Source organism: Plectropomus leopardus, chromosome 21 (assembly GCF_026936395.1).
Source record: "Plectropomus leopardus strain MGB_pleo_1.0 chromosome 21, ASM2693639v1, whole genome shotgun sequence".
NCBI lineage: Eukaryota > Metazoa > Chordata > Actinopteri > Perciformes > Serranidae > Plectropomus > Plectropomus leopardus.
In genome coordinates this window covers 22,139,552-22,164,774 of record NC_142196.1, presented here as the reverse complement: position 1 = coordinate 22,164,774, position 25,223 = coordinate 22,139,552, and the positions used below count along the sequence as shown (strand labels likewise).

Sequence of the window (25,223 nt, the reverse complement as noted above, 5' to 3'; positions counted from 1 at the left end):
AAGGAGCTTTATGATCAGATATACACTGACTGTATAAATAATAGACTTAGCTACAGTGACGTCACCTATTGGTTTCTGTTTTGAAGCCTCGAGTTTGGTATTTTGTCTTTTTTGTTTGGAACCAGAAGAGATCAGACTCACATGTATCACGTGTGACATTGGGCCTTAAAAAATGTAAATAGGTGCTTTTCAAGTCTTTAAAGTCCATATCTTGATCTGTTTTTCCTGTTTTTTCCTCTTGTTGATGTTTTTAAAGAGTTTTTTCTTTTTTCTTGGGGGCACCTTGGGTTTAAGCATCTGACCAGCCAGCACTGGTAAATATCTGCAAGTGAATGATGATCATAAAGTTTTATTTTATTGTATTTTTTATGGATGACTTAAATGTAAATTGGTTAATTTTTGGGAGGGAAATTTATTTAAAATTCAAATTATGAACAACACATGTGAGCAGTTTTACTAACTGAACTTTGCTCTTGTGAAGCATGAGTGTGGACAACGCTGACTGTCACCACAGTTGACTGAGTGATTTCTCTTCAAGTGTTCTTCTTCAAGCCTATCAACACCACACAAAGACCTTAAGGAGCCACAAATGAGCTGTCGCTTGATTGATCACCGCCATGAGACTCCATCAGTATACATAATATATACGACCCTGGCTCAAGGGGTGCAACTTAGAGAAAGAAACAAAGATGAATGAACCAAACTGAGAGTTCACAAAATTTTCAAAAGAAAATCAAAAGCAAACATTGTGGTGAGGGGGAGCTGAGCTCCTGCAGAACCTGCAGGCTGTCAGAGCGGCTCAGGGAAAGTGCTGCTGGTGGAGGAGGGGCTTTTAAAACCAGGTAATCACACCAGGTGACAGGCATCAGTAATTAGGACTGAAAGGCTGCACACCTGACTCACTTGCAACCTCAGACAAAGCAGGCAGAGAAGTTAACACTGATTATACTGGTAAAAACAAAGCGTGAACTACAAAAATGACTGCTCATTGTTAAAGACTTGTATTCCAGAAGCACTGGACACATATATAATATAATCTTAAGTAGAGTAACTCAGTTTGTTCATCAAAAAATCTACAAACTCAGCCTTTCATGCAAAAGATATCATGAAACTACAAGGATCTTTGTGGGGTACAAAGTATCAGGACACTGATATTACTTTACTGCAAAAACACAGAACCACATCAATACCAACGGTTTGATGTTAGTCATCCTGTCCAAAAGACACCCCATAACTTGATAAAGAAAAGACTATGCTCCCAAACTGAGTGATAATTAAGGCTTTATTCCCTGACAATTGCAAAAAACCCAGATCAATAGTTAGTGAATTATTGACCCTGGAAACAGTATGTTGGAAAACAACCTTCCCACAATGTCTATCTGGTATCTGTTGTGTCTTACATGGGCAAAAAAAGCCTAAAAGTCCTAAAGAAATGCAGATTTGAACATCTACAATTTTATAATAACTGGGAAATTTCAATTACAGATGAAAATCAGAGGATATGATCATGGGTGGATTATGAGATGGGCACACGTGTGCAAAAGAACCCACCACTTCTTGTGTCTTGTTAATTTGAGTGATATTGAGCAGGTGAAAGTAAGGAGGGGCCCCTGACACCTTGGCCCCCACGGCTGTGACTGGCAGACCCTTTTAGTCATACAGCCATGGATATGATTAAAAACTCCAGACTATCCACTAAATGAAAATGGTGGTCAGATCCTTTTTTCAAAACAGTAGTTTTTCTACCTTAAATGTTTGTTTGACTTTCCAAAAACACACAGACATATCTGAATAATAGTAAAGTTTTTCACCCTCCACACTGAATCAGTTAGGTAACACTGCGTCAGTACAGTGAAGTTGATGCATCCCTTCCTCTGTGCAAATGGACATCACTGTCCCTGACTAAAGGTCATATTTCACCCTGCCTGTCAACCACACAGAAGTGCAACGTCAGATCCATCGACTGCATCCTGCAGAGGTGTGCATTTAGGCGGCCATCTCCTCGGACTCCGATTATGGATGTGTGCGTAGTTCCTGTCTCCATAATACATCACGTCACCCGCCTGCCATGCCCGATTATGCAACAAGCTGCACCACTGGTCAGAAGCCCGGGGGGAAATATGTGTGACATGCTGACCATGACTTATGCGCTGACCATAAAGGATTAACCCTGATTTCTTTGCCCTCACCTTATATGTTCAATAAAATCCATTTAAAAAACAATATGCCATCAACATGTTTATCATGTCAGGCTCAGCACAGTGTAACTAACGTAAATCTGCTGTGACATTTCTGACCTTGCTGCAGACTGCAACCAGGCTGTATATTCTCAAAGCATGTTTTCAGGGAGACATAACATGCAAGAGAGCGTGGTCACATCTGTGTTACATGATGGTACCCAGCATGATCTTTCCTCTCACCCAGCTGTCACAACAGCAAAGAGATGAAAAGATGCAACTCAAAGGCAGCACTGGTGAGATAATGGGATGGTGGAAATAGGAAGCTGTGCTGAGACAGAGACAGGGGATGAAGGTGATCAAAGATAGTGTTTTTGTTTTTACCAATGCAGCATGTAGGGTGTTAAAGGACATCTTTAGTTTTATTCACACCTTTAGTTTGTGCAGATAATGTCATCTAAAACAGCTGACCGTTTGCTAAACCCCAACCCTGAACACCAGAATGAGGCTCGTCAGGCCTTGAGAATGGATTCAACAATGGCTGCTCTCTCTAACGTTAGGTATAATCCTTGTATCTGGTTACTGGCTTACTACAGTGTTAACCAATCACTACCTCCAAGGCCAGGCAGTGATTTATGGGGTGTCAAGTTACATTTATTAATGACCAGTTCTTCCACTTTGTGGTTTTTACCCCAGTGTGTGGAAGGTAGTCCTGAATGCAGTGTTCAGGCTAACACTGGCGGACCTGTTCTTGATTATATTGGATTTGGAGAAGGTGACACTACAGTAAGCCAAGCTTATGTTACTTCAACCCGTTCTCACTCGGAACTCGTAAAAGAGCAGCGTTCTGTCAGTGCTTCGGTGTACGAGTGTGACGCCAAAAGAAACCATCCGTGTCCAACTGGATCGTGACTGGACAGAGTCAGATCCACGTCCACATGCAACGTGCACGGACAGCATCACTTGAAAATGCGGCTGGACAGATTCTGTTGCGTGTGCATGAAACACTAAAGGATAGCGTCAGGTAATAACGCTGCTGGTAACAACATGATATAAGGAGATCAAGTGCGCCTACAGGGTGGGTGCAAGTTGCTTTTAAGTGATACAAAATTATGGTTGGCAACTAGGAGTGAAAAGAAATGTTTTTTTTTGCATGTTTGTCCTGCAAGTCCAACTATTCAAAACATTACTATGAATTTTGAATGTGAAATCTACTGCTGTTATATAGAATATGAAATTTACATCCTGCCGTGTTACATTTTTTTGGATGGGGACACCATCTTGTGAGGATTGTTCTTGCTACGGTGGTCAAGCAAAACATGATACACACTATGCATAAAACCTTGAAGCTCAAGGCTGAACTACAGACCCCGATGCACTACCTCCACTCTCACACCCGCACATTGTTTTTTTACTGATTGCCTTCCATGGTAGAAGAGATAACAAAATGAGTGCCTCACAAGATGGGGCCCTATCCCACATGGAGACAGGGGCCCCACAACATACCTTCACATTTACTATCAGTGTAAACTGCAAATATGCAGGACTAATAAGGGGTCATCCATATGTTCCCAGGGTCCTATAGCCTTTTGCTGAGTTTTGAGCATGTGTCTCTTGGTATGAACCAATATTGTAAAAGACTGGTAAGGGCTATCTTTGCAGTTCAAATTGTAAACAAAACAAAACAATAACAAATTAAGGGGAATAAATGTTTCAAATGCAATTACAATTGGATTTTAAGAATTCATTCATTCAGCCACTGTGGAGATATCAGCGTCCAAAGTCAAGAGCACTCTGTCGTCCACAGATTTGAGGTCATAGGCTTTAAGTTATAGGTGGTTTGTTTCTTTTTGACCCAGAGAAACAAACATTGAACATTTAACCTTGGGCAAAAACCTTGCTGTAAACATAAAACAAGGGATGGCAGATCGACACCACAATGTCAATACTACAGATACTACGTTTTCATTTTGAAGATCGATTCTTGCGTCAATAGGATCAGTACCACTGCATCAGTTGCTCTCTTCTGTAATGTACCCATTTGTTTTTGAAGAGTAAGGCTGTCTGTGTAAACACGTTCACATGGAGCCTACTAATCTGATTAGAATAGGTTTAAAAGCCCAAACAGATTAAGCATGATCCATATAGACACCTCGATAAGTTTACACAGGACCAAACTGATTCAAATTTCAATTGGTTGCAGAGGTCTTTTCATAAAATGATCAATAGAAAATTCGTATCATTTAAATTATGAAGCTGATTGTCTCTGGATGCTTTCTTTCTGTGCATGCTCCGTCCTCACATAAGGGGACGTGACGAAGTACGTTACTTCACTTCCAGAAAATGGCAATTTTTGAGCAGACATAGACCGTAGACCCATAACCATAGTAACTCATTCGCTCCTGCCCAGGGCCCTGTATTACTTGGTATTGGATTAAAAACAAATGTTGTCGTATCTCTTGGCCCTAGATAAAAGCCTTAAAAGCTGGGGAACACAGAGAGAGCAGCAAACTGTCCATTACAGGAAACAACTCCAAATCACGAGGTTTTCTCAAAAGGGGACTCAGAGTACATCTGATAGGCGAATGTTCCTCATACTTGACAAGCCTCACATAACAAAATGGATTGATGCTCTTTGTTGATGGGGGTTTGTAACTGGTTTGACCACAGAGGGAATCCAGGCAGTGCTGGTTTCATCTCCTTGGGTATATTCCAGCAAGTAGGTTTAGTTAATTTTGAGATGAGGGAATTTCTGGGTTTTCCAATCCACAAAGAGAAAAAACTTAAATTCTGAGTCAGTGGCACTGTGGTAACTGACTCCATGAGCAAAACCTGCTTACTGGCAGGTTTTCTTCAACAAACTCTGAGTCTCTCTCTATCCCCTCCCCTCTTACGGAGCCAGACACACCAAACCGCGAATTTGTTAAACCTGCTTTTTGAAATAGACCCCTGTTGTCTCCTGTTGCCACCAACATAGCTGACCTTGTGGGCTGGCTGGTTATAAAACTTTTCCCAATGCCACCTTTGTATCAAAGAGTTTTTTTTCATATTATACAATTTGTCATTGATTCTGACTGGCGTAGCCAGACAGACGCTTCAGCATTCGATAGCTCTTTATTTTATTGATATTTTAGGACACACTCTACAGTGGGATGACTAAGGGCACACAGGGGACTGAGGATGTACTGGGAACAAATCCAGCTCTATTTAGAGCCCTGTGTGGTCGAGCCAAACTTTACTGTACATACGGGACACGTATTCTTCCACAGAGCCTCAAGACCAGCTGACAAAACGAGGTAACACCAACCCTCGAGCAGAGGAGCTCTCTTAATTAAAATCAGTCTTGTCTTCTTGTTGAAGGTTTATAAGGGAGGTGAGAAGTCAAGTGTTGCTCAAATTTCACAGAGGATGAAATGCTTCTGCTGATTAAAAACTTGAGCACATTGAGGTATTAGCAGCTCGCTGTGTGTTCTGCCATACACCATGTTAGGACCATGTATCTAATTGCTGTTCATCTACAAGATATCATGAGGTAAAGCTTTATCATGGAAGTTTTTTTTTTCTTAATGCAATCTTTTTCGTTCATTCATATTTGGTTTATTTTCTCATGTCATTGTATGATCTTCAAAACAATAACATTATAAGCTTTTCTCATAACACTTATATACATTGCATGAACAAACAGGAGCAGGAAGAAGAAAATCTTAAAGTTCCTGCCCCTTGCTTACTAATACAAAAGCTGAAGTAAAAACAGGAACAGATGGCCGACATTTCTATATCTACCATTCTTTTTCACAAATTATATTAAGTTTTTGAAATTAAAATTAACTTGACTGCAGATTCCTAATTAGTTAAAATAAACTGAATTACACATATACCTATAGGATTAGGTAACAGCTCTGCTCAAATGCAGAATACACTTTACCCATTGCTGAAGGTGCAGTACTTTGGACCACTGGCAGATTTATTCCTGGCAAATATTTTCACAAGTACTTTCAAAATCAACAACTGGAGGTGCCGTTTCTGAAATAGCTACACATGATGCCAGCTTTGGAGAACAATAAGTACATTCACCAAAGTGCTGTAAAATTTGGAGGGACTTTTCCAAATAAAATTTTATAAGGGATGAAGTCAGGTAATGTGGGACAGTTTTTGGTATATTACCAAGAAAACCACATTACATAGAACACCTTAATGCCCCTTTTCCACCAAATAAGCTCTAGTTTTTGAAGTGGTTCCATTCAGCCCAGCTGGCATCTGATGTCAATATGACATCAGAAAAATGTTACGTTTTGGATGACATGAAAATAAGGCTGATGATATTTTAAATATCTTAGGGTGTTTCATTATGACATTTTGCAGGTGTTGGGATTTGTTCTCTATACTTCATTACTAAATGTCCCTATGCTACGTCAAAATGGCGTTGATGGGAGCGATTGGAGGATGATGGATTTTGGTCACAAAAATACTAAAAATGTCTCCAATATCACATGGTGGCACACAATTGCATAAGTCATAATTTTATGGCACCTGGTAGCCTAAAAGTAATAAGAAATAAGTATATTTCCAAAATGCTTTAAGAAAAGAACCAATACTTCCTCCATTACTGCATATTGCACTTTCGTTGCCAACATTTCGTTGGAGAGGTTTAAAGGTACATTTCCTTACCTTTGAGATAATATAATGTCACCAGTCAGCCTCGCCTATATTAAGAACACACAAAATATGCTGTAAAGTTGGTGTTCGAGAAGCTGCCTTTGATACATTACTTAATTGTAAAATTATTTAGCTAAAAACTGGTAAAAGTAAAATGAAAATATTTAGATATAGGATATATTAAAAAATATGTCATATTTCTTTTTCATATTTGTTATAATTTATCCCTTGCACTGCTTTCTATCCTTTTATCTTATATCATCATTTCTTTTGACTTGTGTGATTTTATTTTGTTTTTCATATTATATTTAAATGTCATTGTTGGAGGGAGTCTGAGACCCAAGTTTTTTCAATGGCAACAACTGCTTTTATAATTGTTGCATTCAATAAATGACTTTGACCATTAGTTTTTGACAAACAAGTGTAATTCTATTCCTGTTGGGTTTCAGGCGTTGATGGCTGAAGATGGACTCAGGGGGAATTTACATAAACGGCCTGCATACCAAAGAAAGAAACATTATACAGCAACTGACAGTGGTGGAGGAAGTATTAAGATCATACATGAGTAGAAATACTATTAACACACTGTGAAAACACTTTGTTACTAGTTAAAGTCCTGCGTTGTTACTTAATAAAAGTAAGCATAATCAAGAAAATGTATAATGCAGTAAAAAAACACCCCCAAACTCAAAATTATTTTTAAAAAATTAATAGAAAATGACTTACATGTTTATCCAAGTCCAACTTGTCCTGCATGTTGTGGGTCTCTCTCTGCTCCAACACAGCTGATTCAAGTGATCAACTCGTTATGAACTCCTAAGGCTGCGTGACAACAAGCTGATCATTTCATTCAGCTGTGATGGAGCAGCAAGAGATCTAAAACATGCAGAACAAGTGACTGGAGACTCCAAGACTGGAGGAGCTGTTTGGGAAACGCTTGGCTGATTGATTAATCGACTGATTGTTTTAGCTGCACTTGTATAAACTGTTGGGAAGTTTTATCAATAATAAAACATTCTTTCTTCAAGTCTTATGTTTTAATGCAAAAATCTCAATGTGTAAATTAACTGTGTAAATTACCCATTGAAATTTGGAGAGACAAGACCATAGTAAAGTGCAAGTACCTCAAGTACTATACTTAAGTATAGTACTTGAGTTAATGTGCTTGGTTATATGTTCCATTACTAGAAACTGATATGGAAAATGGTACACAAAGAAACAAAACACTTGACACTTCTTATTGTCATAAAATATATTTATTCAACTACTAAAACATCCACTTCCAAAATAGAATGACAACTGCACATACTCAGGACAGCCCTAACAATGATTGGCATAAGGCGTTTTTTTATTATTTATGTTAATTACAATCTTTCTTGAAATGCATCACTTGTGTTACTGTTTCAGAAATGCATACAGGGCTATAAAAAGAGGTGCTCAAGACCTCTAATGGCCTTAAGTTAATTCTGCTCCTATACAGAGCCTGACATCAGACTGACACTATAATCTGATCTGTTGGCAGGTTTCTTTTACCTCCTTGGCTTCCTTGGCAGGGTAATTTATTCCTTGGCTTTGTGCATTAGCCACTATGGCTTCGCCCACAAGGCGACTGTGCGTTTTAAGCTTTAGCACTCAGTTTCAACACAACACAAAGGGATTTTTTTTAACACATTACATTTCATTTTGGAGGATTATTCCTCTCTATTGCTATACTATCATCAGGGCATCAAAAATGCAGATGAGCTTTTGGTTACAAAACATAATTTAGGAATCACTTAAGACTTAATTTGCATAAGCGGTCAGGCTAAAAAAAAGACATAATACTAATAAAAACACAACACAGGATGACAAACACATTTGAAGATTAAAACAGAGAAACAAGCTGTTGTCATGATGTTGAGTGTGTTGGATTAGCAGCAGCCTGTCCTCATGTCCTTTGTTGCAATTCAAATCAATAAGCAGGTCAGTGCCTATAGGCATCACGTCTGAATGAGACTGTGCGTGCCACGTTGTGTGTGTGTGTGTGTGTGCCAGAGGGGGATTTTCTGAGTCAATCGGTTGTGATGGAGGCGGCTGCAGCGTTTCATTAAGCTGCTGTGATGCAGAGGCTGGCAGTCAGTCAGAGATTACAGGCAGACTGGCAGCAGGAGTGTGTGAGCCTTGTGTGTTTGTGTGCGCCTCTTTTTATCTGCACCTTACCCTCCTCACAGATGGTGATGGTGTTTCATCCTCCCCCCCTGCCTGCTGCGACTAGCTTGTGATTCTGCTTCCTTCTAGCTTGGGAGCTCCATTTTAACTCATTTTTTCATCCTTGTGGTGTTGACACAAAGAACACACACCAGTGTAATGTCTCTAAAACATTAGCACCACGTGCTAAGTCCTAAGTAAATGTGTCGCAGCCATCGTGTTAGTCTCATAGAATAAATTATGACAGGGCCTTTTGCTGGCTTGTTACCTACTTAGAAAGAGATGCAAATCCTGCAAGTGCTTTGTCTCAAAGACTACCCAGCATTAAAGCAATGGGCCACAGGAATTTCATTTCTGCTAAAAATTGGATGGAGAGCGATATGTTGCTTTGTGGCTCACTGCAAGAGAGGTAACTCTGACTAAAGGGAGGGGGAGGGGAGAGGGCAACAGGGCAGAAAGGGCAAAAAAGGAGGGGGAGGGGGCATTACTTGAAGGAAGCACGGACAGGGCGACCCTTGAGCGGCTGGGGAGGGCGGTAGTTGTCCACCATGCAGCACTCGCATTCACCCTCAGCGGAGAAGAGCAGGCTGCGGAATTTCGCCATCTGTGCAAAGGGAGGAGACGGTCGTGTTAGTTATTCCTGCTGACCTCCTGTGACTGTCACTCAGCAAACACATCACTTGTCTCACTGCTGAGTCACTGACTTCGATTCAGAGCCTTGTACTGTGGAATTATGCTTAACAATTGTTTTTATTGATTCTTAAAGAATTTATTTGACATTTGGGAAAATTCATTTGCCAACAGGTACATGAGAATACCAATCTATTCCAAGCTGAAAAGAACAGCACCGAGCTTTGTAGACAATTTTACTGTGGCAAAGCATGGAGAATTGCAACTTCCAGGTCTATCACATGACGCCAAAAAACCTGTAATTTGGTCCATTCTGTTAAATAACATTTTAAAAGTCTACATATTTTTTTTTTCACATTCAAGTTATCTGAGGTCTAAACTAGCACAAGTTATCCGTTCATTTGTCTTAAGTCTCTAGTGCACTTGCTCTGTGGGTCGCACAATGCAGAGGATCCATGTAGTTTCATACAGATGAAATCGAGCTTTTTTGGCACCATGCACCACCCTTGTAGCCTTGTCAAAAAGCCAATGGGATTTTTTCATTGGATTTTGAATCAGTGCAGAAAATAAGCTCTGTGGCTGATATTTGCATTTTTTGTTCAGCAGGATTTTTAAAGTTCTTTAGAAATTGCAAGAGGCAAAAAGCTGCCTTTTTTTGAGACAAAAAAGCTTCAAAAGATCACAAGTGGTGTATTAACTGACATCTTCACAACTTGAAAGTCTATTTAGCTTCTGTTAACCACAGACCATATATCTAGCATCTAACCAAAAACCCATTCAAAAACTGAGAAGAGGGAAGCTGGAGTGCTAAAATGCTAACTCATTTCCTGGTTTTCTGACTCATTCCTGTAGCAACACTGCTTCCAACGCTGTATCCAGTTCTCTTTATGCACCCATGTTCTCTATTTGCTAGATATAAAGCTGCAGCCAGCAGCTGACTAGAAACGTGAAAAAACAACAAAATCCCCCTACCAGCGCATCTAAAGCTCACCAATTAAAATTGTACAAAAACCAAAGAGTATAAACTTCAAATTGAGGTTATTTACCAGTTCCAGTCTTTATGCTCAATTTAAGCTAGCTGTCTCCTGGCTGTAGCTTCAAACTGAGCGTGCAGACATGTCTAACTCTTGGCAAGAAAGTGTGAGCATATTTAACAAAATGTTAAATTGTGTCTTCCAATAGAAACAATAACATCATAGTGTAAAAATTCTCCATTTTATATGAAAGCCCTGCATTCAAAATTTTACTTAATTTGTGATGATGCATTGTTTTTCATAACCTGAATGTGTTTCGTACAGAAAAATCTATTTTCACTTAAGATAATGTTTTTTTAAAATTCTTTATGCTAAGCTAAACTGCTGGTGTGAGCTTTATATTAAGTGCACAGACATGAAACTGGCATTGAATTTTTCACCTAACTCTCATCACTTCCTAAATATTCCCAATATTTTACTTTAAGTTTGGCAGGGCAAGAAAAACAAGTCAGCTGCTACAGGTTGGTGTCAGATGACCTATTTAAAGGATTTATCATTGACTCTGGCTAATGAATTAGTCCTTGGTAGTAAACTGCTTCAGCCACTTATAATCTACACATTAGGCAACAACGCACTACTGGGACAAAATTATTCAGCTAATTGTTTATTACCTGATTAGAAACCATTAACTAATAATGTATTACTTCACATGAATGACTTCTTTGTCATTAATCTTCTTGACCGGTCTTATACGGCACCCAGTCTAAAGGTTGTGTCAACACATCCCACATGTTTACCCTTGAGACATATACTTGCCGCCATGAAATAAACATTTGAGCTGGCAGTGTTACTTTTCAATGGCCTATTAAGACTCCAACCACAAGGACAAACCAGCCTAGGGGGCTGTTAGTTTGGATTACTGGGTGGTTAGAAGTCAAATATCCACTCCAGTGTTCGGATTAGGGGTCATTTTAGGAGTAAATACTAGCAAATGGAGGTATGATGTCTACAGTGTTTAGTCAGTGATGGTTAAAATCACCCACTGAAGTCTCTATGTGATGCATGTGCGGGTGGCTCATTTCCTGTTTACTCCACACACACACGGAAACAGAAATACTGTGGTGATGCAACAGCATGTGTGACATCTCGTCTGCTCTCATTCTCTTGGTCTTTTTTTTCATTCTGGAAGTAAAATGGGCTGCTGTATTGCCTCTCCTCCCATCACAGAGGTTTCTTCTTCTCGTTTCAGATAATCTGAACAATTAAGCCCTTGATTTAGATCGTAGAGTGAGAGAGGATTTGCAGACAGGGCTATTCTAGACGGCTGGCATGCAGCCAATGCCTCTGCTACCCTATGAATGGGCTCTGTGAGCTAGCCATACCTGCTCACAGCTGACAGTGATTGGCTCTTTGCAGACAATCCAGGTGACGCTCTCCAGCAGAGGGGGTGTGGTCAGGGAGCCGTCATATGTCCAGTAGTCTAGGCTACTCGGGAGCAAGGTGGAAGGGTCGAAGTTACAGAAAGTGGTCTGCTTTCCCTGAAAACAAAAGAGAAAGTGAAGAATGGATCAGTGAAATACCTTATCATAAATCATCAAATGCATAGGATTTTTATAGAAACATACTTTGGTCCTGATGGAATCAAAGGCGTCAATAACCTTCTGGAGACTGGCATTTGCAGCACCAATCTGAAAAACAACAAGATAATGTTGAGTCTTAATACTTTATACTATCCATTGCAGCTACTGAAATATGCATGACAGTATATGAAAGCAAAAGTATGCAGTGTGTTGTGTTGGTTACTGTAATACTAAACAACATGTTTTAATCACTGACCTTCAGGAAAACTCCAACTACAGCAAGCCCATCAGGCTTGCTGGCAGCCTCACCAAAACTTGGGTATTTGGTGTTCCAGTGCACCAGATGGAGCTGGGAATAAATGAAACATAAAAATATAAATACAAAATCCATTTTCAGATACGTGGAAATCCTGTCGTTTCTTATCTGTATTATCTGATGTTGAACTGAATAGCAGATGGAATGGAAGTTTATTTGGCTTAGTGCATTGGGGATGCGATGAAAAGATACTGCTGAAAGATAACAACTTGACCCAGCATTTTGGAAACATAATAATTTAAAAAAATGCCACAAAAATATGTTTATTTAAGGAGATCAACCAATAAGGTATTCTCAGCCACTGGTTTGTATGATATCTAACAAATTAGCACCCCTACTGGTTAAGTCCTCACATTATGTATTTAACAAAGGTTAGGTTTAGGAAAATAAAATTATGTAGGTTTGGTTTAGAAAAGTAAAGTCATTTAGTTTGATTTAAGAAAAATAAAGTTACTTAGAAAAGTTAAGTCATGTAGGTTTGGTTTAGGAACGTAAAGTTACATGGGTTTGGTTTAGGATAAAAAACAATGAATGTAACATGACAACATATCTTAAAAGAACTAAAAGTTCACTTGATTTACACATGACAGAAATACTGATCTCCTGGGTGAAAGTCCTGTATTTGTTTGACCCGTTCCCAACCTCAACCTGCGTCCTTATGCAACGTTTTGCTCTTTATATCTCGTCCTTCTTTATTTTTTTCAGCACATTCATCGCACTGTTATTGCCTTCACAATTATGTGGGTTATGTAGGAATTCTAGTGCATTATTTTTCGTAGGTTAACATATAAACAGTGCATGAGAACAGCCTGAAACCACATATATTTACTCCCAGATTGAAGTTTTACTAATACAAACTGTCTCAAGCACAAAAGAGTTGACAAAAATAAAGGCAAAGAAAATGAGTTCTGTGCTTTGGCCTTACTTTCAGAGAATTATTTTTAAGTTAACAATCTACAATACAAATAAAACTATAAACTAATCCGTCTTTTTCTCCTTGTTACTACATGGCAACCTCAATATGTCAGAAACTATAGTTGTCTGAGTATTATCATCATCATAATGCCTGAGAGCATCCGTACCTCAGCAGGATACTTGGTCCCGGCCACAGTATGTTCGGAGCCCTTGTCATCAGAACCTCCCCAGTGGAAATGAAACTGCTTGAGCCTGTAGACCCCAGAGATGGGTCCGTCTCTCAGAGCTGCAGAACAAACACACATTTCCCATCAGGTCATCCCACAAAGAACATGGGAAGTGCTGCAGCCAGCCATGATGAGACCTTATTATAAAATGATACAGTGATTCATGGGCAACTTTTAGACATCCTATGTGGAAGGAAATATTTTTTCCGAGCAGTAAAGCATTAAAACAGAAGGAAAAGGTTGAAAAGATGAATAAGATGTGAGTTCACACACCTACACACAGACCACATACACACTTCTGTCACTGTGGCAGACTTCCTATTTCATGGAAGCAGATTCAGTTCCTGTTGTGTCATCAAATTAAGGGTTCAGCCCCAAATGATGTCCAGGTATTGTTAACATCAAACCTCCTTACAATGTTGCATAATGTATCTATTTGCAGTACATAGAGCTGAAACTGTGGCAGATAATCCTGTATATTGTTCTATTTCTGGTGCTATGTTACGAAATGCACACGCACACACACGTGCATACGCGCGCGCGCACACACACACAAACAAACAAACAGGAAATTTGTTTGTCAGTAGTCGGCCTAAAACGATCAAAAGGTGCAGAGCTGATCTTGAAGCGATTTTAAGATGTGTGGGACGTAAAGAAATTCCTGAAAAAATAAAAATACATGAGCTATCCATCTTTTCCACTGTGCACACACACATGATGTATGACATGATGTATGACAGTGACATGCAGACTTAGCTTGTCCTCTATTCAGAAGGGCAGGGTGGAAAATAAGTGGAATACCAAGGAAGAATGAAGAAGCTCAAAGTGATCTAGCTGATATTCTTAGAAAAAGTGCTTTGTGTTTTTTTGTTTGTTTGGTGTTTTTTTTTCATCTTAATGTGCATTCACTAGATTGTGTTGGTTACATAAGCATACTCTCCTTTATCCTTTGTCAAATCAGTTAAAGGACAAGCAATCCAAAATCCTCCAAATCCTAAATCCCTTTTCTCATCTTTTTCTGAAATAAAATCTTGCATTAACGGAGATGCAGTTGAAAAAAAAAAACTGAAAACCGACAAACAATGCTATCCCCATTTGGTACTTTAAAGGGAAAAAAAATCAAACCTCCTTTATATGGTAACTCACTCCCACGCATATTTGACGCATTCACAGTGAACCAAGTCAGCGTTTGTTTGCAGAGTAACCCTGGTTTTCTTTGCTTTTGACCCCACCGCCTGCAGAAAAGACTTGGCGTGGGAAAGCTTTACCAGGGCGTTACATTACCAATTCAATTAGTATCTCCAAGCTTTGTGCTCGGTTTTTGAATAGAATATCTGCAGCCAAGTCACCAAAAAAATCTAATTTAATTAAAAATGCATGCAAAAACACCAGAATAATACAACTAAATAAAAAAAATAATCTGTTTGATCATTATTGTCTAATCCCTGTAGGCGCTACTGAAAACTGGGGCGCATTATGCATGCATCCATATAAATATTAACATTATGCTTGATATTCTATAGACTGTGAGAGCTGCAGTTAACACACAAAGCAGCCATGCTATAAACCTGATGTCCGCATTTTGCAGGTACTGCATCCCATGAATCATCATCAGGACCTTGTTTGTCTTTGTTGCAAACCACTAAAGCTCCTCTGTTGCATCTACAAACATTGCAATAATAATTGGACATATAGGAAAATAATGTTTTCTGCAGGCTAAGCGATATATTACAATGCACACTTCTTAATCAGATTCAGGAGCGTTGATATCAAGAGTCTGTAATCATAAAATATTAATGTCACACTAACTTGAGCTGTCGGTGTCGTCTACGAAGGACACTTGGAAGGAATGTCCATTGTTGAGGATATCGAGGCAGGTGGAGGGGTCGTACTTCAGGTTGAGCGGCTTCAGCCCCGCATCGTATGATGATTCAGCAGGTACGATGTCAATGGGAGACTGGCGGGGTCCATTGGCAATAGGGAAGTTTTCACACCATTTGTCTGGTCCTAAAATGATATAATGATACAATTATGATTAGCATATTAGTGCTTTTTTTATTGAACAAATTGCGCATTTGGGGGATAGTGTGCTTTAAACGCGCGTAAAAGGCACCAAAATGTGCAATAAATATATATATAAATTTAAAAAAAAATCTCAGCAGTGACCCGTGCATTCCTTGTCCTTCCATTCATTCACTGCTTAACTGGTTTTGCCATTCCTCACAGTAATATCACCCCTACATTGTGCGTGCAGTTAGCGCCTCACCGTTGTTCGATGCGTATCCCCAAGCGTGAGCCATTGCTACAGTTTGGATCTATGATCTATAGAGCTGTAATTCCCTGAAGCGAGTCGTCCCCCAGCGCAAAAGCAGCCAGTGTCCTCCACCTGACAGCTGCAGAGCTTATATAGGGTCCCCTGTGTGTGGTGTGTGTTTGTCGGGCTGGTGTTAGCCACATGATGTCCGCGCAATGACCGGGAGGAGTTTCGATGCGCCGCAACGTTGCAACACTGTGGATCAATGAGCTCTCTCTCTCTCCCCCCTATCTCTCTGCTGCGGTGGTAAAGTCTTCGTTGACAGGCGAGTGCATGATGAGCTGTTTAATATTCCTCCAACAACGTGCTGAGCGCGTTCTCGCCCCTCATAACGGGTTTAACTTACATATCATGTGAGGAAGTAACGGAATTACGCGGCAGCATGCAGCCGGTGTGTCACCTTCAAACTGCAAAGTGCGCTACAGTCTTAGCATTAAAGAAACTTAACACGGTGCAAGGCAAACGGGACTAGTTACATAAAAAGTTATTATAGAATATATGCACTTGTTGGATCATAGGGTAAATGATAAAAGATAAATGTGGAATATTAAAAAACATGAGCTAAAATGCCAATAACTGTAACAATAAAACTAATTGGAACAACTGTTGTTTGGCTTCAACATTGCAGCTTTAAAAAAAGGGACTTGAAGCCTGGACTCTGTGCCTTGCGTGAGGGTTTCGCAGTTTCTGTTAGATCCCTGAAGCAGGGGCGCTGTAAACTAATTGCCTCAAGCTTAAATGGGAGGGGGGCCCACAAAAACCCTTGCATGAAAAGTTTGATTTTGTTTGCACTTTTTTTCATAAGCAGTTAGTGGCATAACTAGATAAGCTTGTTAACACTCAAATCAACATCAATATTCTGCGCGAAGACGCCTTTCACAACAAGCATAAAAAAAATAGTTTAATTTCTTAAAAAAATATATATGTGAAAGCATAATGACATGAAGAGCAACTTGGCAGGAGAGGGCTATAATATATTTAAAATTATGTTACAGAAAAAAAAAATTGAAATATATCATTTTAAGCACTTTTTGAAGGTCTTTTTTTTCCTCTTTTTTTTTGTACTTATTTTCAATTATTTGCTTATTATAAGTTAGGGAAAATGTCCAGAGAACTATACATTTGTAATTACCAAAATTATAATTTTAAAGCAGGTTTTTTCTGGTCATTTACTTTTTTCCATGTTTTTTTTTCCCCTTTTGTGTATTTTTTTTTTGCTAGGGATTTGACTCTAAATGAGGCAAGTCCTAAGTGAGTGACTGCTTATGCTTAATGGAAAAAAAGACTGACTTTATTTTAAAAAATAAAAATAAAAAGCTTCTGGGGAATTTGGTGCTACGCCCCTGCTCTGCAATAATAAAAACAATAAAACTTGTTATTTTCTTTGGGGGAATCTCTCACACATGATTAATTTAAAAAAGGAACATAACTTGTGTCTTTGGTGCAAGAACGTTAAGTAATGAGAGCAGCGTTGTCCGACCGGTTCTTGCACAGCAAGTGAGATAAGAAAAACAGAAGGCCTGTTGTACTTGATTTGTGATGGTGCTGCTGCAGGTATGCAAGTAGGCCAACTCACTGTTAACGGACAAAGAATTGACCCTAATGACTGACATAATGTAATCACAAATAGTAGCCTACAGATGCCTATAACGGGACATAATTTGCAAATAAAAAGTATTAAAAATATTTTAAAATAAATACGTTGTCTTGATGAGGGGTCATTTCATTCTTCCAATGTCTCTTCCCAAAATCTCCATAACAATTTGCATCCTAGTGGCCAGTGCAGCTCAGAGTAACATGATAGCTCAAGTTTTTCAGAAGGTCACACATGCTGTGATGAACACAGTTGTGGTGGAATAATGGCTCCACCTGCTGTTAGTCAATGAGACAACAAGGAGCATTTTATTTGTTTCTTTTTTCCTCATGCAGCATTGATGGGGAAACAAACAATAACCTGCTTAAAGAATAAATATATTAATTTCATCATAATTTAAAGTGTGAAGTGTAAAGAGTGAAGAAAGGGATGGATTCCCCAGAGATAGCTTCTAAACTGTTAAATCACAAATCTAGGATGAATTTCAGTCATGTGGTAAGAGGGTAATTTGGTGCAAAATGCACCGCCAAACAGTGTGTGGCATTATTTGAGTATTATTTACAGATTTAAAGATCTGTGCTTTTATTTTGAAGGCTTCATGTCCAAAACAGAAGCTCTTTCATTCACAGACAATCAAACATTCAGGATGTATTTGGGTGTTGTAAATACATTTAACAAGAATTATATTAAGTCATATTTTTTTATTAAAACAGAAGACAAAAAAATATTTAGACAAATGGTCAGTGTCTACACATCATCCCTGGATATTCATACAGGAAGGAAGTTTCCTCGCAGAAGCATTCCTTCAGAATAAAGACATATACTTTCAGTTGTAAGGACGCAACAGGTCAGACAAAATTATGTTTTTGGTTTAATAAAGTAACGCACATAAATAAATAAAGGCAAGTCATAGTGTTTGGTCACTTATCAAATAATGCTCAACTTAGAGCCCATGGGCCAAATCTGGCCTGTAAAAGGATGCTGGGTGGCCCCCCAACTATTTCCCAATTCACTATGAAAATAAAGTGATAAACACTGGGATGTTTTGTACTTTTACAATAAATAAAGTAGGGGTCAACAGACTAGTGGCCTGGCCGATTATTAGGGCAGATATTTGGCATTTTGCCGATTATCTGTATCAGCATTTTATTTTAATTATCACAAATAAAATCAATGAATCAAAATGTACAAAGAAAATGTCAGCATGGGAGGAACTTTTATCATGTATAACCTCAGGGAGCTATTTTTATTGAAATTTTCTCTTGACTCCATATTTTTTTTTAAAAGTTGCTGGGATTTTTCTATATATGATGTTGAACATTTCAGTTTTAAGTTTTGCATTGGAGTTTTTCTATATTCCTAATTCTAAAAATTGACAGAAATATTTTCATTTTTATTGTAAATGTATATCAGTTCCAAACATTAGTTATTGGTCTCATTAACTACTAATTATCTGTATTGGCCCTGAAAAATCATTATTGGTCGACCCCTATGATAAGGTGCCAGAGTGCATAAAAACATCAAAATAGAGCTTGTTAATTTAAAAAAAACTGCCTTGGAAAGACCCTCTAGACCGCCTGACGAAGGACCAGGCTATGTCCTGAATTTGTGACTTGTGCAGGACTGCAGCATCTGGCCTCTCCCAGTCTCCCTGATCTAGTCTACAGGTCTGGTTAGGTTGCAGCTGAATTCAGTCTGCACCCTGATTGGCTGGAGTCCGGGATCTGTGCCTTTATACAAGATCTCCTGATCTGCATCGATACAGATCCCCTGCTTCTCAATAGTGTAGTTCAGCACAGCAAACGGGGCAACAGGAGACTTGGCTATCAGTATCTGTCTCTTGTGTGAGTCCACATACTGCACTATGAGACGTGTGTTTACACTGTGACTCCACGTGTTCCCCAGAGCCGCTGTCACAAACCCAGATTCCCCTTCAGACCCTTGACTCCGCACATGAGTTGTGATCTGGTTGGTGAGCACCACAGGTATGTTAAACTGGTGAGCTAAGTATTTGAGGGTGGAGGCCTCGTGGCTCAACAGGTTGCTGCGGTGCATCAAGTTGCCTGGTAATGTTGTGTCAAACTCTTTGCGCACCACCGAGGCCACTGAGTCCAGGATGATGAGACCAGCTCTGTTTGAGATAATGTCCTCTTCTAGTCTCTCCAGCCTGTTGAGGACATCTTGACAGGTGAGCTCTCTGAAGAGGTGCACCCGCCCGGCCATCTGCAGGACCTTCTCCCTGCAGCTGAAGTAGTCTGGAAACCGGCTCTGTGCAATCTCCACCAGCCTCTCAGCAGAAAAAGCACACTCTGTGTCGATGTAGATCACATCGCTGTCCATGCCACCCTCACTTTTTGGCAAAGTAGCAAAAACACTGAACATCATGCACAGTTGAGTCTTCCCACAGCCAGAGGGCCCTGTCACCTCTGTGATGGTCCCATAAGGTAAACCTCCTCTCAAAACTTTATCCAAAGCTGGCAAAGATGTGGAGAAACACAAATGTTGCGTCCATAGCTCGAGAGCCGTGGAGACAGGCGGTGCAATGGCTTTACTCACAGTCTGCAGCAGCTCAGAGGCTTTCTGGTAGCTCATCCCGGCGGCGTGCATCACTTCAATGGGAGTCAGAGACAACAGGTCCTTACAACTCTCTATGTGGTGTCGTTTAAGTTGTTCACACGTTTCGTTTGAAACGCCAGCTCGCTTTAGCAGTCTAGTCGCCATGCTGTCTTCTTTTCATATCTTTCTTTTTAACTGTTTCAAGCGTAAATGTTGGTTTTAACACAGCAAAACAGAGAAAAATGGCTCTACTTCGCCTGTCTTCTTCTTCTTCTACAACATCAAATTGACCCGCCTTCCTATGCTGTGATTGGCTACTACTGCTGTGCTGTGATTGGCTACTACTCGATACGTCAACGCGTCGACGTAGCAGAGGAAGTACGTTTGCTACTACCTAGCATATGAGGATATAAACATCAACCAACAGCTTCCGAAATAAGGTCTGTTTTAAAGTATTTCACCATTTTTTAAGTTTTAACTTAGTATGCACCGTTTACGATTCTTTTTGGCAAATATTATGTAATTTAACAAAATTAAATATCGTCATAATAAAGTAATGACATAACACGTGCATAGCCTCATGTAACTTACATAAACAAGCTGCTAACGTTAGCTGGCAACAACATCTGGATGTTTGTGAGTGATTTTATTTGACTTTATGTTTATCCAGAGGGATGTGGATCAAGTTTAAGAGTTTTTGAATTTGTATCCAACAGGCAGGCTGCGTGCTTGATGTGTGTTTACATTCGCATTGAAGTAGGACTTATATTTTACCTTCAAAAGATTAAACATTTCAATAATTCAACTCAGTATTAAAATAAACAATATGCAGCATGTACAGTGCATGGTTATATCTGTCAAATGACTGCCAGGCTGTCTAGTTGCCTTCACACTTGACAGTGTTGGTAGAGGTTATACTTACGCCAAAATGTAAAAATACTATGTTACAAGTAGTAAAGCTAGTAAAGATGCAGCAAATTTAGATGATATTGTTAACTTAAGGGTGTCTTGGTCCATTAAAGTGCCTAATTTCTTCACGTTATCCTAAAACTTTGTTTGATATATATATTATCTTTTTGGACCAAGGATGGGTTTGAAGATGTATTATTTTTTACAATTTGTGAAGCACTCTGTAACACTGTTTATAAGGGTGCTATATAAATAACGTTATTATTATTATTATTATTATTATTATTACTACTACTACTACTACTACTATTATGAGTAGTAGTAGTAGTACTTAGTTGATTAGGATTTTGTATTGATAATCTGAATTTTCAAAGTAAGTAACTAATGTCAAATGTAGTGTTCAAAGTACAGTATTGTTCTCCAAAATGTATTGGATTGGAAGTATAAATTAGCATTAAATAGAAATATTGAAGTTAAGTAGAAGTACTTCAAACTTTTACTAAAGCAAGTTGTATTTCTTTATTTTTTTCTTCACTAACCCTCCAAATAACTGTCAGTCAGACAGCTAGGGTGAAGGTTTGTTTTGTTTATGGTGCAACTCTTGGTAAAAGTCTAGACACTGTTGTGCATGAAATTGCAAGGAGGTCAGCTGTAAAATTGGAAAAAGCTCAAATTTGAGTGTTTGACATCAATTTATGCCACTTTCAGAGTCACTTAATTAGACTTATTCACACACCAGCTGAACCTCTTGACCTTGTTCAAGTTCTATGATTCACTGTCTCAAGGAGTGAGCTTCAGGCGTCAATAGAGGTGTTGCTAATCAGGTGGCTGCTGAGTGTAGGAGGCAAGCGGAGAAGCTGGAACAATCTCAACATCTCTTTTTTTAAAGCAGCAGTGAGCCTGTGCGATCAATGTGAAAACTATCACTTTAGAGCCGGCGAACCAGTCAGGGAAAATAACAAAGGATAGAACAGAGGCTATGTTATAGAAAAGAAATCTTTCCCATAAGCAGATCACGCTGACGGGCGTTCTCTCCTCAGGTATCATGGGAAAGAATAAACAAAAGGGGAAAAAACAGAAAAACGTCTTTCAAGTGGCAAACAAGCACTTGAAGCACAAGAACAAAGCGAAACCCGTCACGACGACGCTCAAACACGTAAGATCTCCTTTTTTCCCTCTCTTTTGTTGCATATATTTTGTATTCTCTTTTGTTCGTTGATTTTGTTGCTGCAGCTCTGGCATAAGGTAATTTGTGGCTTCACAGATCAATGCAGTGAAAAATGAGAAGGTGGAGAACCTCAATCAAATCTTCACAGAAGTCCAGAGGGATGTTAAGAGCATTTCCAAGTCTGTTGCTCCAGAACCAAAGAAACAAACACAGGTAGTGGTGCATGTTGTTGGCATTTTACACTTGCTATTTATCATCCAGCATTTGAATCCTCTTGATATAGTTAACGCTAAATATTTTTTTGATTTTTAGGTTGTCAGAGAGCCGCCAAAGGAATCTGTAAACGTCGACAGCGCTGCTCAACTCTTCTCTCAGCTATAATAAACCATGAAAGTGGGAATGTCACAAAGTTTAAATGCAGATGTAGTGACCGACTGTTGTACTGTTGTGCAACAACTACATTGGAAATGAAAAGGGTTTATTGCATGATAGTTGAGCGTGTGTAATTTAAGCATTCTGTATTTTCAATGCAAATAAATGTAACTGACAGACTTGTGCTCTGTCAATTGTGATCTTTTTTCCGAGATCAAGAATATATTTTTTATTCTATTGATGAATATTCTTTTGTGTAGAATTGTTTTCTTTATCTTTGCCACAATTAGTGATTATTTTGCTTAATGAAATATTTCTTAAACAAAAAACATCAGCAAAACTTCTACTTCTACTAATGGATTAACAAAACAATTGCTAATGAATGTTCTGTGGATTGACAGTTGGAAATTGACTTCTTGTAACTTTGTTATTAAAAAGTGTTGATACCAGTGTTTTGTTCCTCATCGTCTTGAATCTGCATGCAATTAAAGTCAACTTATTTTGTTTTAAACAAAAGAATTATCTAGCCATGTGCACTATATTGTGCCTTCTGAGTTTTGTTTTGCAAGGCAGTTAGGTTTTTATTTTCATGCGTTTCATAACTTGGATTTACTGTAGATGAAGTCACTGAGGAGATCATTGTGCCGCTTGTAATGATGAAAGTGTTTGCTTCAAAGAGTTTTGTCTTTATGGAAATCATCAGCACTTCATGTACATGTTCACAAGACAAGAATCTAAATGAGAAATTCACATATGCATCATTGAATAGCATGTGTTTGTTTCAGAGGGGTGTTGATTGAGCTCATTTTGAGGCCGTCGTCTTGCCATACTGGACTGAATCATATTGTCAGGCGTGTCTGATATTCCGTCCACCCCTGTTATGTACAAGCTATTTCAGGGCTTCACACTGTCATTTCTATTAGGACTGCACCTGAAGATGAAGTATAGATTTTTTGGCTCCACCTGCGAGCTGTGGGCCGTTATCAGTATGCTGCTGCTGCATCCTGTTGTAGCAACTTGACATTAGAGGTCACGGGTGTGCCAGTGCCCGGCTGATTGCTTGTCTTCACGGCGACCTCTGACCGAGTTAGTTGGTCAATACATTTGGAGCACGGTGAAAGCTGGAGCGAGGCTGGTAGACAAACCAATGTATGTTGACATAAATAAGCAAACAAAGGGATTTTCAAGGTGAAAATGACTTGAATGGATATTTATTTTATTCTCCAGTGAATGCACTTGTACTGAAAAGCTTGAACCCGTAACAACTAATTGTTTTGGCCAATGGGAGGCAGCAGAAACAAGCTATATACAGTACACACCATTGATATCACCTTTTTAAAGGGTAAGTTTGATGTTTTCAATTGGGACCCTGTTTTCTCTTTTTATCGTTTTAGATTTTTTTTGTGTGTGCAGTGACAAATGGGAACATCAATTTTTGAAAGTGGTCCAGTACTGAGTGAGATTAAATGGGTCACATTGCCATTAAGGCAATTTTCAGCCACAAAAAGTGCTTTTTTAGCCACTGGCATAATCAGATTATTATTTTAGGTGTCAAAGCATCCCTATAGAGATAGACCTCTTTGATGAAGAGTAAAATCCTCTTTACAAATATATTGTTAATATAAAAAGATGAATTAGAGCAGTTTTAAAGATATAAACTTTATGAAGCAGGATGCTGCTGAAAAAGTGCAGCAAATCCCTTTTAGCATCAATAAACCTCCCAAAAAACGACCGCAGAATCACAGGAAATCTCAACAAACACGAAAAAGATTTGGTCTGCAATGCATTAGTTCAGCGCCTTCGGGGTAGAAACATTTATTTCTAATAGAGAGGAAAAGGTTTTCAGTTGGAAACGATTGGCGAGGGGAGTGTAGCGGATGCAGTGTTAAGGTGTCAGGTGCTCCCTGCTGCGATCCAGATGGCTGCACCACAGCACAGGCAGTGGGGTTGCACCACTACACACCCTGGGGAGACAGATATCATGCCAGCACACGCACACACTGAATTTTGAATGTAATCTACATGAGCTGGTGGGGGGTATCTGTGGCAGGAGGTGAGGGTGTGTTTGTCAGCCAGAAAGTGTTAGTCATTTTTGTCGCTCTTAGTCATGCAAATACTAGTGAGTTCTGCGTTTTGGTTTAAAAGTTATTCCTTTGATCAAACTTCAAACTTTAGACCCATCAATTATACAAGAACTTGGCTCAGCGTGTGAGAGACAGAGACAAACAATGCTAATGATGCCATATTTTAGAACAGAGAATTGATTTCCATAAATTAGATTTATAGCTAAAATTGTGTCTACAGAGAGATAGAGAGAGGAAAAAAGCACCCAGGCACTTTTGATTGAACTTTATTAGCCAGTTGCTTAATTGGATGTAATCAAAAGTGACATTTTAGACAACGACCGGAGCAGGAAATGTCCACAAGATGGTGCTCTGTATGGGCTTATCAATATGCATGGTGACAAGTGAGGAAGTGGATATCTCTGTGTGTGTGTGTGTGTGTGAGAGAGAGAGAGAGTTTGTGTGTAAGTGAAGGCTCACTGAATGCCAATAAGAAACTGAAGGCCTATTTGCAGTATGTCATTCCCACCGCACAGCTGGGTTTTTCACTCTGACAGGAGTAGCAGCGAAAGGTTACAGCACCTG

General features: G+C 39.2%; 3 protein-coding genes across 4 annotated transcripts; 1 reads left to right on the top strand and 2 right to left on the bottom strand.

Moving 5' to 3' along the window:
• Positions 1–8,067: 8,067 nt before the first annotated feature.
• Positions 8,068–16,087, bottom strand: LOC121960751 (carbonic anhydrase 1). The gene is made up of 7 exons (XM_042510602.2): positions 15,929–16,087; positions 15,472–15,669; positions 13,603–13,721; positions 12,461–12,553; positions 12,250–12,312; positions 12,007–12,162; positions 8,068–9,624 (listed from the first exon to the last, which is right to left on the bottom strand). Exons 1-7 carry the CDS (start codon positions 15,960–15,962, stop codon positions 9,505–9,507), a joined length of 783 nt encoding a protein of 260 aa, XP_042366536.1. The 5' UTR covers positions 15,963–16,087; the 3' UTR covers positions 8,068–9,504.
• A 1,948-nt stretch (positions 16,088–18,035) lies between these two features.
• rad51b (RAD51 paralog B) lies at positions 18,036–20,435 on the bottom strand. The gene has a single exon (XM_042513532.2). The coding sequence runs from the start codon at positions 20,289–20,291 to the stop codon at positions 19,227–19,229; it is 1,065 nt and encodes a 354-aa protein (XP_042369466.2). The 5' UTR covers positions 20,292–20,435; the 3' UTR covers positions 18,036–19,226.
• A 5-nt stretch (positions 20,436–20,440) lies between these two features.
• rbis (ribosomal biogenesis factor) lies at positions 20,441–23,024 on the top strand. 2 transcript variants are annotated; one of them, XM_042510749.2, is made up of 4 exons: positions 20,441–20,566; positions 22,076–22,191; positions 22,300–22,416; positions 22,516–23,024. In XM_042510749.2, exons 2-4 carry the CDS (start codon positions 22,081–22,083, stop codon positions 22,582–22,584), a joined length of 297 nt encoding a protein of 98 aa, XP_042366683.1. In that variant the 5' UTR covers positions 20,441–20,566; positions 22,076–22,080; the 3' UTR covers positions 22,585–23,024. The 2 variants fall into 2 exon arrangements, with proteins under 2 accessions (XP_042366683.1, XP_087927875.1); XM_088071749.1 differs by lacking the exon at positions 20,441–20,566 and adding an exon at positions 20,588–20,762.
• Positions 23,025–25,223: the final 2,199 nt, after the last annotated feature.

What these genes read in the sequence shown, in the direction of transcription:
- LOC121960751 (XM_042510602.2), bottom strand. Translation starts at nt 15,962, where the DNA reads ATGGCTCACGCTTGGGGATACGCATCGAACAACG. An exon ending in AGACGACACCGACAGCTCAA is followed by an intron (nt 13,722 to 15,471) that starts GTTAGTGTGACA and finishes TTTGTTCTGCAG; the next exon opens with CTCTGAGAGACGGACCCATC. An exon ending in TAGTTGGAGTTTTCCTGAAG is followed by an intron (nt 12,313 to 12,460) that starts GTCAGTGATTAA and finishes GTTGTTTTTCAG; the next exon opens with ATTGGTGCTGCAAATGCCAG.
- rad51b (XM_042513532.2), bottom strand. Translation starts at nt 20,291, where the DNA reads ATGGCGACTAGACTGCTAAAGCGAGCTGGCGTTTCAAACGAAACGTGT.
- rbis (XM_042510749.2), top strand. Translation starts at nt 22,081, where the DNA reads ATGGGAAAGAATAAACAAAAGGGGAAAAAACAGAAAAACGTCTTTCAA. An exon ending in TCACGACGACGCTCAAACAC is followed by an intron (nt 22,192 to 22,299) that starts GTAAGATCTCCT and finishes GTGGCTTCACAG; the next exon opens with ATCAATGCAGTGAAAAATGA. An exon ending in AACCAAAGAAACAAACACAG is followed by an intron (nt 22,417 to 22,515) that starts GTAGTGGTGCAT and finishes TTTGATTTTTAG; the next exon opens with GTTGTCAGAGAGCCGCCAAA.